The sequence below is a fragment of the Ictalurus punctatus genome, chromosome 2 (assembly GCF_001660625.3).
Source record: "Ictalurus punctatus breed USDA103 chromosome 2, Coco_2.0, whole genome shotgun sequence".
NCBI lineage: Eukaryota > Metazoa > Chordata > Actinopteri > Siluriformes > Ictaluridae > Ictalurus > Ictalurus punctatus.
This window is the reverse complement of record NC_030417.2, coordinates 39,225,538-39,242,035: the sequence shown is the minus strand read 5'-3', so window position 1 is coordinate 39,242,035 and position 16,498 is coordinate 39,225,538. Positions and strand designations below refer to the sequence as shown.

Sequence of the window (16,498 nt, the reverse complement as noted above, 5' to 3'; positions counted from 1 at the left end):
AGTCCTGGATAGTATCAGCTAAATAACCAGTCTAGGTGTAACTCTAATGATGAGGAGGTTATTTGTCTTCGCTTTAGCTTTGGAGGTGGAAAATCGAGAGAGTTTGAGCTGCTTGTATGACTCGATTGTTAAAGTGAGTTATGTTTAGTCATATTTTCTATTTACGTCTAAATCTCGTTTCACCATCAATGCTGTAAGAATAAAATTGCAGGAGAGCTTTTTAAAAGTGGACTCTTCTGTAGGATTCTATATAAAATGTTAGCTGGGGCGTTCGGAGAAGGTGCGAACGCAGCCTTAATCGGGATTTTTGGCTTCCTGAAAAGGTTTTACTTAAAATTTACGAACAATTATGAGAATCAGCGCTTGACTTCAAAGCTCCACAACTGCAATCTAGGAATTTTGGTGCAGGCTGACTCCGTCTACCTGAATATCCTTTATAGCGCATCATTCACATTCAGTTCAGTTTGATTTGTAACAGTGAACATCGTCTCAGAGCAGATTTACAGAAACATATAAACACAGGATGGAGATTTTAAGTGAGTGAATTTATCCCTGTTGAGCGAGACGGTGGTGACGGTGGTGAGGGAAAACTCCCTGAGATGTTGAGAGGAAGAAACCTTGAGAGGAACCGGACTCAGAAGGAACCCGTCCTCATCTGGGTCATAATGGATAGTGTGAGAATAGAAGAAAGTTCATTATGGTTTAATATGAAAACATACTGTTTTTGTCAAAAAGTTTTTATTTCTCTGGAAGAAAAATCCATGCAAACGTGAATACATTCTCATATATATATATATATATATATATATATATATATATATATATATATATATATATATATATATATATATATATATATATATATATATATGTGTGTGTGTGTGTGTGTGTGTGTGTGTGTATATATATATATATATATATATATATATATATATATATATATATATATATATATATATATATATATATATATATATATATATATAAATAAAAAATACTGTAAAGGTGACACACAGCACAATATTGAATGGATACATATGAATATAAATATGTAAATATTTAAACTGCAATGAAAATGAACAACGATTCACAAATATTGAAACAAAGGCGACGGCATGTTAACCCTTTTATGGAAGGGTCTCCAGCGTCGGCGCTGTGTAACAGTCAGAGGTAAAGCTTCTTTGTGGTTTCTAAGTAACGTAATATAATGAACTGCCTTTTTTTTTTGTCTTATTAACGTCAAGAGAGAGAATATTAAAGAGAGGGCTGGTGAGGGAATGACTGTTTGTTTATAGCTGCTATAACGTAAGCGAAAACATGTTTAGCGGACGTCCCACACGACATTAAATGTTACTATGAGTGGAAAAAGTGTGCTTTTTAAAAAATTTATTCAAATGTGTTCTCAAATTGCCGTGTTGTAAGGAAATAAAACACTTGGGGATGTGCTGTTATAGGAAAATAATCAACTCATCGTGTTTTATTTCTTACTTAATTGAATAAACTTTTAATCGGATTTGCACACCGGTTTAACGAGTACATGGATTCTGTCAGTTTTGCTGTTTAAATCATAAATATGGAGTTAAGAAGGTGCTCAACTTCGCTACAGAAGCTGCATGACACTTTTATTTGCATCGTATTCGATCTGCTTAACAGTTAGCGGAGCTTCGTCAAGAATCACGCCCATTTCCTGCAGCATGTCCTGCGGGACGGGCCGAGAGTGCCGGGACACGTACGCCTTCTCCAGATTAAAATTCATGGGAGAGCCGACGTAATCGGTGCATGACGGACCTGCTAAACTCGGCGCACACACCACCTCCGTTTTATAATACAGCATGCCGTGATTTAAATTACAGGAATCCTGTAAAACACCCGCTTTCAGGGGGACAGTGCAGGCACCGAGCGGGTCGTCGTCCCATTTGTTGTCCTCGTCCCACGCCTCCAGCTTTAAAGGGTCGACATTTGTCAGAATGACATCACCGAGGTCAAAGGTCATGGCCCAGTGGGGATCGTTGTTGTTATAGATCACCGACGTGCGTCCGATCATCATGCTGTTTTTGTCGTAAACTTTGACGTAGCCGTCCGTGCCGGTCGTGTGGTCTCCCCACATCCCCGACGCCCGTAGTACCGTTACCTTGACCCGAGCAATGCCGCGTTTGGACGGGCAGCAGTCAGCGGTCACGCCGGGGTTATTCCTGCATGAACACAAACACGGTTCTTTGGGATCGGGTTTGATTCCGGTGCTGCACGGCTCAGAGCAGTTTCTCCACAGAGACTTCTCCAGGATGAAGTCGTGAAGGGCTTTGCGCAGGTTCTTTCGGGTCGGGTTGTTGTTGGGGAGAAGCTCGTGGAGAGGCTGAAGAGAGTATGAGATCACATCCGGGTGGGCCGGGACGGATGAGAGCCACTCTTTATAAGCGCCGGGATCTTTATTAGCGGAGAAGAGGAGCTCAGGCTCCGTGGTGTGGCCTCCTGAGATCTCTGTTAATCTTTAGAACAGGGAAAGAGAGACAGATAGAGACAGAGACACACAAAGAGAGAGGAGGAGAGAGAGAGACAGAAGAAAAAAGATAGACAGAGAGCGAGAGACAGTGTCCGTATGAATAATGCTGCCTTAATACTTCATACTTCAATTAAATAATTCATATGTAATACATAAATAATTCAGTCGGGGTAAGTGGTATCAGTGTTAATGTTGACAGTGTTAATGTGGTATCAGTGTAAGTGCGGTATCAGTGTTAATGTGGACATTGTTAGTGTGGTCAGTGTTAGTGTGGTATCAGTGTTAGTGTGGTATCAGTGTTAGTGTGGTATCAGTGTTAGTGCGGTCAGTGTTAATGTTGACAGTGTTAATGTGGTATCAGTGTAAGTGCGGTATCAGTGTTAGTGTGGTATCAGTGTTAGTGTGGACATTGTTAGTGTGGTCAGTGTTAGTGCGGTATCAGTGTTAGTGCGGTCAGTGTTAATGTTGTCAGTGTTAGTGCGGTCAGTGTTAATGTTGATAGTGTTAATGAGATCTCCTGAGTGTGTAACTCACCGGTCGTTGAAGCTGCTGGAGAAGCTGTTTTTACCCTCGGTCTTGGCCTTGGCTTCGTCACAGTGCTTGCTGTTAATGTTGGCTTTAGCTTTCCCCATCACGCTGGCAGAAGCCTCCACGTCTAGGCACGTCTTCACCTCGTCCACGCTCAGACCCTGCAGGGACGTCTGGCACTGTCTGATACTGGTCACTGAGTGGACCTTCCCTCCCAGGGTCACCTGTCCAGCACAGGAGTGTCACTTTCAGCGTGTTGGGAATCGGCCAACCCTTCATATTTTATCTCTTATCAAAAATCAAAGAAATGTTTTTTTCCTTCTTTTTAAACAAACAAGACTTCATTTTTCACTCGAGTCACAAACACACAGTTCAGAGTGAATCACCACCAGGGTTTCAGACACCACCAGGGTTTCAGACACCACCAGGGTCTCAGACAGGACAATGTGTTAATATTTCACAATTAATATACTACCACTACTATTATTACTATTACTACTATTCTTGCTGCTACTACTTCTATTACTGAATCTATTACTATTACTCAATCTATTTCAATTAGCACTATTATTACTGCTATTACAACTTTTATGTCTACTACTATTACTATTAATACCACTAGCATTACTAATATTACTACTTCTATTGTTATGACTACTACTGTATTACAACTACTACTACCACTACTATTACTACTGCTGCTACTACTACTACAACTATTCCTATTAATACCATTACCATTATTACTATCATTAATATGACTACTTCTATGACTGCTGCTACTTTTACTACTACAGCTATTACTATTACTACTGCTGTTATTAGATTTATTTTAATTTGTACTATTACTGCTACCATTAATAACACAGTTTACTTTTACTCTAGTATTACCACTTGTATTATTACTACTACTGTACTACTGCCTATGCTACTGTTATTTATATTATATAGAACTACTATTAATACTATTACTACTTCTGTTATGACTACTACTGTGTTAATACACAACCCGCCGTTACATCTATGACTGCTGATTTCACTATTACCACTGCCATTACTGCTACTAGATTTATTTTCATTTGTACTATCACTACTACTATTACTTCTATTACTGCTGCTGTTAATAACACTTCCAAGACTACTGCTTCGACCTCTGCTATTACTATTACTACAAATATTACTAGTAGTATTACAATTACTGCTGTTACTAGATTCATTTTAATTTGTACTATTACTACTACTATTACTGCTGCTATTATTTCTACAACTATTACTCCAATTATGTTACTATTATTGCTTCTATTAATACATTACAGCATTTACAGCATATTACTACTTATACTATTACTACTAGTATTACTTAACTATAATTTCAATTAGTACTATTGCTACTACTCCATCATTTGCTGCTATCATTACTATTACTACTACTATTTATATGACTGCTACTATACTACTACTATTGCTAGTACTACTATTACTACTACTGCTACCATAGCTATTTTTGCTGGTATTACTATCAGTATGGCTACCATTACTACAAATTTTACATTTTAGAGTTTAAATTCTTTCACCATTAATATTTATGAACTGTGACTCTGTGAAATTCATCAGACTAAATGCCTGCTTAGTTAAAATATTTTTCTTAAATTTGTCCCAAGGGTACACAAACTTTTCACTCTAACGCATAGAGAAGTTTACCAAACGAGTCAATATATCAGGTATATCAGGTAATCCTCGTTAAGAGATGCCAGTTAAGAGCGTGTCAGACGTGTATGTGTGTTAAATTAAAGCTGTGACTCAAACAAAATAAAGAAAAAGGTAAATTCATTAAAATACTCAGTTCTTCACTAATAACTATGAGTGGATGAAATGTTTTGTATAAAATTTTCATTAATGGTAAAATAAAAACAGATTTTTCACTTTTAAAGGAGTTTGGATTGATGGATGACTTCATTATGTTGAAGACACGGGTTAAAACCCTCTCTCCCTTTTGATGTTTCTCATGAAGAGCATGATGACAAACTGAATTCAGCATTTTTCTGAAAACCTTCCTACAGCACCTTGCGTCTGTTACCTTGGTGATGTAGTGAGTGCCGAAGGTGTCGATGAGCTTGTAGAACCGTGGCTTGAACTGAGGATTGTACTGCTTGGGTAGCTGACTCAGGGCTTGTTTAAACTCAGGATGAATTAACGGCTTGTTAGAAACCCTGTAACTGGAGATTAGCATAAAAAAATAGCAAGCATCATGGAATACACTCTATATGAAACGGAAAAACATTGATACATTTCACGTCACATTATGCGTTCTAAGTCCGATGATCTCGCCTCACAACCAAATAAATATTTTACGATTTTTGCGATTTTGGGCCAAAATTGGTACAGCGTAAAGGTGAGTGTTAAAGGCACGACTGTCTTACTTGTAATATCCACAGGAGACACTGTGACTGGTGAAACTGAACCTGTCCTTTTTGGTTTTCTCCATCGAATACTCGGCCAGCTTGGAGTTGCTGCCTGCCAGTGTGAGCGACCCTTCACCCCTCTTCATGTCGATTCCCAAATTCATGTTCCAGTTATTTTCGATAGAGGAGGTGCTGGAGCTTAGCAGAGACTCACTGGACTGGTATATGGAGCTGGACACCTTCATGCTGCACTTCTGGGTTGGTCTCCAGTCCACCACAGAAACCGGGAGCTTCTGCTTCTTCCCCTCCATGTAAGGGTTCCGGCACAGAGTGCAGGATTTGTCCTTCTGTTTCCATTTTTTCATGTCGATGACGAAAGAACCTTTCCGCTGCATCTTGGTGATGTCAAAGCCTTCTCCAGCGAGGTCGGACCCAGGAGCGAACTCTGCTTCTGCACAGTCTCGCGCCGTTCCTTTTTCACATGACTGGATCAGAGGAAGGAGGATCAAGAGGGAAAAAAGACCTGACCACCACAAAAAGGCTGGTGCAGGAGACATTGTTGTGGAGGTGTGTTTACTGGCGCACATGGAGAGCCTCATGGTGGTTCTTTCCTGTAGGACAAGTAAGACATGTTAAAATTAACAAGCCAGCTTTCCATCGATGGGTAAATCACAAGCACCGCTGGTCTGAAATCTAAAAAAGGTTTTTTATATATATATATATATATATATATATATATATATATATATATATATATATATATATATATATATATATATATATATATACTGTAGTACCCTAATACAGAAGGGTTAATCTATCAGAAAGTGTTCCAAGAAGAAGTCTTAATTTATTTAAGAAGCTAATACGATTTAACTACCCAAAGAACACTTAAGGATCTTTTACACAACAGTAACACCTTAATGCAACACTTTTATATTCTCGAGTATGATTGGTCAGGTTTATATTAATGCACTCGTTCTTTCTAATATGCCAACATGTCATCATAACGGCTATTCAGTTATTCACAGGGACCTATATGGCAGGCGCTCCACAGAAATGGACTACAATAAAACATATGTAATTGTTGATTTGTGTGGAGAAGTTTATGTAACGTTTATGGAAGGAGTCTCCAGTGTCAGCACTTTGTAACATTCAGAGGTAAAGCTGTAAGTTTAGGTTTTAACTGCAGTACAAAGAGAGGCAGGTGAGGGAACAACTGTTTATAGCTGCGAGAACTTATGTGAGACGTGTGCAGTGAACATTTATAGGAAATAATAACAGACCCCCCCAACCCCCCCCCCCCCCCACACACACACATACAGAGTGGTTTATTACTTGCATAACAGCAATATTATAATGATACTTTATCTGAAACATCATGAGTATCTCACATCATGTTAACAGAAAGTAAAACAAAAATAATAGTAACTTTGCATCTGATTAAGGAGACTTAACATAAAAAGTGTTATCTTACCTGAGTTCTCCTGAGCTGGCACTGATATCTGTCTGTGTGTTTGTGTGTGTATGTGCAAATATCTGACTATACCCGTGGGTGGGATTCCTTAGCGTTTCATCAGACAAGTTGGAAAAAAACCTATATGTGGTTATGATGAATATGCGCCGATAGTTTGGAGAAATAGATGGCTTCTGTGTGGTTTATTCTATGGTGAGACTGAATGAGTGAATGAGTGAGTTAGAGTTGTCATTTTTTTTTTACTCACCCCAGTATGCACCCCATGTAGTTTTTATCCTCTCTACAGTCGTCGGTGATAAAACAATAAACACTACAAGATAAGTGCAAGATAATTTCACCTGGTACTTAACATCAACGAACGTGAAGGTTTTCAGACTCTAGAATGTTTATGGTAAGGTCTGAAAGTTAGAGAGAATCATTTCAAACCTATTTTTACTGCGAATGTTTGTGGTGCTTTTGGAAAGCGGTGACCACCTCTACACGCAGTCAGATCAAAACCACACATGTAGCTTGTGCTCATTTTCTGGAAGTCACATGGACCTGGTGGGTGATGTTGAGGTGTGAAAGCCGTTTCAACCTAAAAACTGCAAATGCAACATATAAGTTTTGCTTTGAAATTTGGAATACAGTGGTGCTTGTAAGTTTGTGAACACTTTAGAATTTTTATATATATATATATATATCTGCATAAATATGACCTAAAACACAATCAGATTTTCACACAAGTCCTAAAAGTAGACATAGAGAACCCAGTTAAACAAATGATACAAAAATATTATACTTGATTATTTATTTATTGAGGAAAATGATCCAATTTGACATATCTGTAGGATTAGCAGTTAAATTTGACGGTGAAATTAGTGTCAGGTGTTTTCAGTCAAAGGGGATGACGGTCAGGTCTGAGTGAGTGAGCGCTCTGTTTTATTTAAAGAACGGGGATCTATCAGAGTCTGGTCTTCACAACACATGTTTGTGGAAGTGTATAGTCACATGATCAAAGGAGATTTCTGAGCGCCTCAGAAAAGGAGTTGTTGATGCTCATCAGACTAGAAAAGGTCACAATCCAGAGTTTAGACTCCACCAATCCACAGTCAGACAGCTTGTTTACAAACTGAGGAGGTTTACGACCATTGTTCCCCTCCCCAGAAGTGGAGACCAACAAAGATCACTCCAAGAGCAAGATGTGTAATAGTCCACGAGGTCACAAAGGAACCCAGAGTAACTTCTAATCAACTAAAGGCCTCTCTCACACTGGCTAATGTTAATGTTCATGAGTCCACCATCAGGAGAACACTGAACAACAATGATGTACATGGCACAGCTGCAAGGAGAAAGCCACCGCTCTCCAAAAAGAACATTGCTGCTTGTCTGTAGTTTGCTAAAGATCACATGGACAAACCAGAAGGTTACTGGAAAAATATTGGATTTTGGATGTTGGATGGATGAGACCAAAATATAACTTTTTGGTTTAAATGAGAAGCGTAATGTTTGGAGAAAGGTCTGTTATTCCTATGTAAGTACGAGCATAGCTGCTGTGCTACAACCTTTTTCTAAGATCTTGGAGATGAAGGGGAGATATAGGTCTATAGCTGGAAAGTTGAGAGGGGTCAAGGTCAGGTTTTTTAATCAGGGGTTTAATAACTGCTAATTTAAGTGATTTAGGTACATAGTCAGTGCTAAGGGAAGAACTGATTATATTTAAAAGATATTTATAACAAATTTAAAACAAATTTGTTTAAAGAAACATGTAGGTACAGGATCTAGTATGGAAGTTGATGATTTCGCTGAAGAGATTATTGAAGTTAGTTCGGTCTCTCTAAGAAGAGTAAAACATTCTAAATGTTGATCTGATATGGCTAAATTATCATCTATAGGGTTAGTTATAATACTGTCTGGTTTTAATTAAATAGCCTGAATTTCACATCTAATATTTTCAACTTTACCAATGAAAAAATCCATGAAATCTTCACTGCTATGTAGTGATTGAGTGCTTCTTTCTGTAGTGGTTTTATTCCTAGTTCATTTTGCTACTGTGTTGAATAGAAATCTCAAAATGTTTTTGTTTTCTTCTATTAAGGTGGAGAGATAGAGTTTTCTAGCATCACTAAGAGATTTTCTATAGTTCAGTAGGCTCTCCTTCCATGCTGCTTGAAATATTATCAATTTGGTTTGACGCCATTTATGTTCTAATTGTCGAGTGGTCTGTTTTAAGGTACGCGTTTTATCGTTATACCAGGGTACTAGCTTTTTCTCTCTAATTAATTTTCTTTTGAGTGGAGCCACTCTATCTAGCGTGTAGCGGAGCGTTGACTCTAAGCATTCAGTCGCCTGATCGAGTTCTATGGGATCAGACGGTGATCCAAATCTAAATCTGTATCTAAGATGGACACAACCGCTGTTCTCAGAGGGTCTTCCTGGTCATCAAAATGAATATTAAAATCACCAACGATTAATGCTTTATCTACAGAAACAACCAGGTTTGAGAGAAAATCTGTAAATTCACTAAGGAATTCAGTATCTGGCCCTGGGGATCTGTAAATAATAATTAGAGGAATTGACTTATTTTTTGTGGCTACATGTGTTATACTAGTATAAAGGACTTCAAAAGAATTACATTTATGACTAGGTTTTTGTGTTATGCCTAGATTTTGACTATTGACGAGTGCGACACCTCCTCCTCTACCAGTTAAAGGAGGCTGATGTATATAACCGTATATAACTTCATTTCCTATCTTTCTTTTCTCAAAATCTATGGACTTTTCTATCCCTTTAAAAAAAGAGAAGAAAAAAAAAGGAATGAGCAAGAGAGAAAAACATGAGTGAGAGAATCCAGGAAGTGTGTGATGCCTTGCTCCTGTTTCATCACGGGGAGTAGTACACACTTTCTGTGTGAAGTGTCTGGAGTTGGAGCATGCGACGGCAGCCCTTGAGAGGTGTCTGACTGTGCATTGTAACGCCTTACATCAGGCAGCTCCGCTCGCAACTCGCTCTCGTCTTGGAAGCCGAAGCGAGTTGGGTTTCAGAGCCTCGTGGATCTGGGCCGGCCGCTGCCGAGGCAGCTGCTCTATCTGCTGGATTTTGGAGCTCACGTCGCTACTCCTCTTTCTGCTATGGAAAGCCAAAAAACCCCCCCAAAAAACACACAATAAAAATTAATAGTAATAATTCCTCTCTGAGTTCGAGGAGCCAGAAGGATGTACTAAAAACTGAAAGCAGCATATAAAGAGCTGCTTGAAGTGGTTACTAAGGCTGGATGAGCATCTTTCTCCCCAGTGAAAGTAAATCCCTCACACTGCAGAAAATTCCCCTTTCTTCGAGAAGTGCGTGACAAAATATCAGGCTTCTGAGGGGAAAACCATTTATAAGCTGTATTTATAACCCCACTATGATGGCTTATTCGGCCATTGTGGGGAGTGAACAGCATGGGTATTTAGCTATGCTGAAGGTAGAGGAGGTGCTTGCGAGCTACCTCTCTCCATTGGCAACAGGTAATTTAGGGGGGCCGGCTTTGCCATCCAAGCCACCGTGTAAGGCCGCCGTGGCATTGGTGGGCAAGGCCTACGCGGTAGTAGTCTTGCTTGTGGGTCATTGCAGACAATGACAGTGTTTGCAGGCCTACCAAGCAGACCTGCGGAGTGAGCTCAACATATGGTGGCATTCAGCCAGTTCCTTCCCTGTTGTGACGAGTTCACCCGGGCATCCAGGAAGTGGAGCCCGGGCCAGCGCTAGTGCGAGGGAGACAGAAGGCGAGTACGGCAGCCCGCAAAACCCCGCAGCCAGCCAGGGGAACTGGGCAGCCACAGTTGCGGCCTGCTACTAGGCCTGATCTGAGAATGGTCATAAAGGCTAAGCAGACGAAGAAGAGATTTCCCAGTGAAATCTCGCATTGATTATAAAATACTTTTATTAACCTATAAAGCACTAAACGGTCTCGCGCCACAGTATCTAAGCGACCTTTTGATTTTCTATGATCCACCACGCCTACTTAGACTGAAAGATGCAGGCTATCTGACGGTACCTCGAATAGTGAAGGCTACAGCAGGGGGAAGAGCTTTCTCTTATAGAGCCCCACAGTTATGGAACAGTCTTCCAATTAGTGTACAGGACTCAGACACCGTCTCAGTGTTTAAGTCTAGACTTAATACGTATTTGTTTACACAAGCCTACCCTGACTAGATGTCTATTATACTAATTCCCAGTCCTAATAATCTTTTCTCTCCCTCTCTCCGTCTGCTGAGCCACACACAATTTTATGGAGATACTAGAGATCCTGATCCTCTCTGCTCGCCAGACCTGCCTGATCTGTTTTGTATGTCCTACCTCTGGAGGAACTCTTATCTACTCCAATTCCAGATTGCTGGGACTACGGCTGCTTCTGAGGCCAAACAGACTTCATATAAATCCATAATGAACTTTTTCACACTATCTGTTGTTACCCAGATGAGGATGGGTTCCCTTCTGAGTCTGGTGCCTTTCAAGGTTTCTTCCTCTTAAAACATCTTAGGGAGTGTTTCCTTGCCACCGTCACCACTCAGTGTCTTGCTCAGTTGGGATAAATTCGCACCTTTAATATCTGTACACCGTGTTGATATTTATGTAAAGCTGCTTTGAGACAATGTCTATTGTAAAAAGCGCTATACAAAAATTCAATTGAATTGAATTGAAGAGTGGTGCTGAGGGGAGTGGAAGGACATATCAGAGGTCATGAGGTTGTTAGGGCAGTTAGCCCCAATGCTACTGTAGGGCCTCCCCTAGCCAAGGCTGTCCCAAGTTTTCAGTGTTCTCTAGTCAGCAAGCTGTCACAGGGCAACGAAAATCTGATGCTTTCCCTCCAGCAGAATGTGAAATAGTTAACATCAATAAAAGACCGTCTGGCAGCGTGGAAAATACTGCCAAATGTGACCCCATGGGTTCTGTCTACCGTAGAAAAGGGTTAGCGGGTCCAGTTTAGAGCTCGACCCCCCCTGGTTCAGAGGTGTGCTCATCACAGTAGTCAGCACAGACCAGAGCCCGACGTTAGCGGAGGAAGTAAGATCCCCCTTGGACAAAGGTTCCATAGAACATAGTACCCCATTCCCTGAGGGAGGGAGGTTTTTACAGCCGTTATTTCCTGGTCGCAAAAAATAGAGGAGTATGCGGCCAGTTTTAGATTTGCGTCATCTGTACTCTTTGGACATACAGGTTCAAGACGCTGGCGCCCAAACTTATCGTTCCACAGATTCAGTTTGAGGACTGGTTTGTGACGATAGATCTAAAAGGTGCATATTTCCACATAGCCAAGATCGGGTTCTTCTCTTTGGGCTAGCTTTATCCCCTTGCACCTTCACAAAGTGCATGGATGTCATTCTGGCTCCATTGTGACTCCAGGGCATCCATGTACTAAACTAACTGGACGACTGGTTAATTCTACCACGATCCAGGAAACTGGCGGTTCAACATCGAGATGATGTTCTCTCCCACATGAAGAGCTTGGGGTTCAGGTTGGACCTCAGAAAATTATGCTTTCTCCAGTGCAGTGGACAACTTTTCTAGGGGTTATAAGGATTCTACTATGATGAAGGTGTTTCTATCCCTAACATGCATAGGGTCAATCCTATCAACATTGAGCAAGATAAAGCTGGATCTTGGCATCCCCTCCAGTCTCTATGGGAGACTATTGGAGTTTATGGCAGCAGCAGCCAACATCAATTGAGAGGTCACCATGTGTTTACAGACAACACAGCAGTGGTCTCATATATTGACCATCAGGGAGGATCATGTCCGCGCCCCCCGTTCAGGCAGGCACAACCAATTCTTCTCTGGGCAGAGGGAAAGATTTGGCAGTGAGTGCAATGTACATTCTGGGCAACTGGAATGTGGGGGCAGACATCATGTTGAGGCAGGGTCTGAGGCCCAGGGATTGGTGGCTCCATCCACAAGTGGTGGAGTCCATATGGCGGAGGTTTGGCCGAGTGGTACTGCATGTGTTTGCCTCCGAGGAGACAACACACTCCCCGCTGTGATTCGTCCTCACTCCTCCCACACAATCAGGGCTGACCATGTGGCCGAGGTCACATCTGTATGCTTTTCCCTTTTTTCTAGCGAGAGTTCACCAAGACAGTCTACGTCTGCTGCTAGTAGCACCTTATTGGCCAGTTCGAATATCGTTCTCAGAGATAATATCCCTGCTAGATGGCACTCCTTGGGAGATTCCCATCTGCAGGATCTACTGTCTCAAGCCGGAGGACTGATTTATCACCCTCGGCCAACTATAGTAAACTGTGGGTCTGGCCCCTGAGGGGCACCAGCTCATACATTCTGGTCTCACAACTGAGGTTGTAGAGACCATGTTGAACCCTAGAGCACCATCCATGAGGAAATTGTATGCGCTCAAGTGTTGGCTTTTTGTCTCCTGGCTACAGTCCTGGAGTACTTACAAGGATGTTTCTCAGCAGGGTGGGCTCCTTCTACAATCAGGGTTTATGTGGCTGGCATTTCGGCCAGCCATGGTCCTGTTGATGGAGCCTCTGTGGGGCAGCATCCTCTAACTTCGAGGTTTATGCATGGTGTCAGGCAGCTGAGGCCCACCTGCAGGCCGCACATACCTTAGAGGGACCTTTCTGTGGTCCTGGAAGGTCTGTCAGGTGCCCCATTTGAGCCCTTAGAGTCAGCCTCTGAGAAGCTTCTGATTCTAAAGGTAGCTCTTCTGCTGGCCCTGACATCTCTCAAGTGACTAGGAGATTTACAAGCTCTCTCTGTTGCCCCTTCCTGCCTTGACTTTACTACTGGATTAGCCAAGGCCTTCCTGTATCCTAGGCTGGATTATATTCCTAAAGTGCCTACATCCGCTGCCCGGCCTGTGGTGTTTCAGGCTTTCTGCCTTCCTCCATTCCTCACACCGGAACAAGAGAGAATGCACCTGCTGTGTCCAGTAAGGGCTCACTGTACTTACGTCCACTACTCCGGCCAGTGGCGTAAGTCGGAGCAGCTGCTGGTCTGCTTGGCGGCAACAGTAGAGGTGATGCTGCTTCGAAGCAGCGCATCTCTAATTGGATAGTGGAAGCAGTCGCTATCGCTTATGAGGTGCCAGGTCTCGCTACGCCTCTGGGCATAAGGGCTCATTCCACTAGGGGGGTCACCTTCTTGAAGGCTTTGTTCAACGGGGTATCTTTACAGGATGTGTGTGCTGCTGCAGGGTGGTCTATGCCACACAAATTCATTTGATATTACAGCCTGGATATTCATTCCGCCCCTGGCTCGAGTGTCTTGCAGTGTCCCTCGGGCTTGGGTCTTTTTGAACAGGCCGTACCCTTGGTATGATGGAGTGGGTAATCTCGTTCCCGTAGTGTTATGCTAAACGCAATATGGAGTTCCCTTTGAAAGGGAATGTCTGAGAAGGGAACGAGACGTTGCCTAGCTTTGTCATACCAGGGCAGGCCTGTGAATTGCGTCTTCGCTTCAGATAGTAGAGGCTGACAGCGTGGTTCACAGGTGCCAAATATATATATATATATATATATATATATATATATATATATATATATATATATATATATATATATATATATATATATATATACAGTATCTCACAAAAGTGAGTACACCCCTCACATTTTTGTAAATATTTGATTATATCTTTTCATGTGACAACACTGAAGAAATGACACTTTGCTACAATGTAAAGTAGTGAGTGTACAGCTTGTATAACAGTGTAAATTTACTGTCCCCTCAAAATAACTCAACACACAACCATTAATGTCTAAACCGCTGGCAACAAAAGTGAGTACACCCCTAAGTGAGAATGTCCAAATTGGGCCCAAAGTGTCAATTTTTTGTGTGTCCACCATTATTTTCCAGCACTGCCTTAACCCTCTTGGGCATGGAGTTCACCAGAGCTTCACAGGTTGCCACTGGAGTCCTCGTCCACTCCGCCATTATGACATCATGGAGCTGGTGGATGTTAGAGACCTTGTGCTCCTTAACCTTCAGTTTGAGGATGCCCCACAGATGCTCAATAGGGTTTAGGTCTGGAGACATGCTTGGCCGGTACATCACCTTCACCTTCAGCTTCTTTAGCAAGGCAGTGGTCATCTTGGAGGTGTGTTTGGGGTCGTTATCATGCTGGAATGCTGCCCTGCGGCCCAGTCTCCGAAGGGAGGGGATCATGCTCTGCTTCAGTATGTCACAGTACATGTTGGCATTCATGGTTCCCTCAATGAACTGTAGCTCCCCAGTGCCAGCTGCACTCATGCAGCCCTAGACCATGACACTCCCACCACCATGCTTGACTGTAGGCAAGACACACTTGTCTTTGTACTCCTCACCTGGTTGCCGCCACACACGCTTGACACCATCTGAACCAAATAAGTTTATCTTGGTCTCATCAGACCACAGGACATGGTTCCAGTAATCCATGTCCTTAGTCTGCTTGTCTTCAGCAAACTGTTTGCGGGCTTTCTTGTGCATCATCTTAAGAAGAGGCTTCCTTCTGGGACAACAGCCATGCAGACCAATTTGATGCAGTGTGCGGCGTATGGTCTGAGCACTGACAGGCTGACCCCTCACCCCTTCAACCTCTGCAGCAATGCCGGCAGCACTCATACGTCTATTTCCCAAAGATAACCTATGGATATGACGCTGAGCACGTGCACTCAACTTCTTTGGTGGACCATGGCGAGGCCTGTTCTGAGTGGAACCTGTCCTGTTAAACCGCTGTATGGTCTTGGCCACCGTGCTGCAGCTCAGTGTCAGGGTCTTGGCAATCTTCTTATACCCTAGGCCATCTTTATATAGAGCAACAACTCTTTTTTTCAGATCCTCAGAGAGTTCTTTCCATGTTGAACTTCCAGTGACCAGTATGAGGGAGTGTGAGAGCGATGACACCAAATTTAACACACCTGCTCCCCATTCACACCTGAGACCTTGTAACATTAACAAGTCACATGACACCGGGGAGGGAAAATGGCTAATTGGGCCCAATTTGGACTTTTGTTGCCAGCCCAATTTGGACTTTTGTACTCACTTTTGTTGCCAGCGGTTTAGACATTAATGGCTGTGTGTTGAGTTATTTTGAGGGGACGGCAAATTTACACTGTTACACAAGCTGTACACTCACTACTTTACACTGTAGCACAGTGTCATTCCTTCAGTGTTGTCACATGAAAAGATATAATTAAATCTTTACAAAAATGTGAGGGGTGTACTGACTTTTGTGAGATACTGTGTGAATATATATATATATATATATATATATATATATATATATATATATATATATATATATATATATATATATATATATACACACACACATAGATAGATAGACATGCTTAATTGCCACAATCACGGCAGGCCTAAACGCAACATCTCATTCCCTTCTCAGGGAACAGGGTTGCATGCATAACCCAAACGTTTTCATTTGGCTTTTCTATACGTAAATCCCATTTCATTAAGCTGATTTCTTACAGTTCTGTCACAAACACTGACTCCTGTTTCCGCCCATTTGTTTTTCATTTGTCTTGTCATGTTTTTCTATTGTCAAGGGATATTGCTTTGAGTTTTCTATCCTGACCCTTTGTCTTCCTTGGTCTATGTTTTCCTGATAGCACCTTC

General features: G+C 41.9%; 1 protein-coding gene across 2 annotated transcripts; it reads right to left on the bottom strand.

The window, feature by feature from the left end:
- Nucleotides 1-1,448: 1,448 nt before the first annotated feature.
- Nucleotides 1,449-7,411, bottom strand: LOC108280679 (perforin-1). 2 transcript variants are annotated; one of them, XM_017495978.3, is made up of 5 exons: nt 7,155-7,411; nt 5,449-6,041; nt 5,106-5,244; nt 3,035-3,252; nt 1,449-2,486 (listed from the first exon to the last, which is right to left on the bottom strand). In XM_017495978.3, exons 2-5 carry the CDS (start codon nt 6,027-6,029, stop codon nt 1,601-1,603), a joined length of 1,824 nt encoding a protein of 607 aa, XP_017351467.1. In that variant the 5' UTR covers nt 6,030-6,041; nt 7,155-7,411; the 3' UTR covers nt 1,449-1,600. The 2 variants fall into 2 exon arrangements, with proteins under 2 accessions (XP_017351467.1, XP_017351476.1); XM_017495987.3 differs by lacking the exon at nt 7,155-7,411 and adding an exon at nt 6,908-7,120.
- Between the last annotated feature and the right edge of the window lie 9,087 nt (nt 7,412-16,498).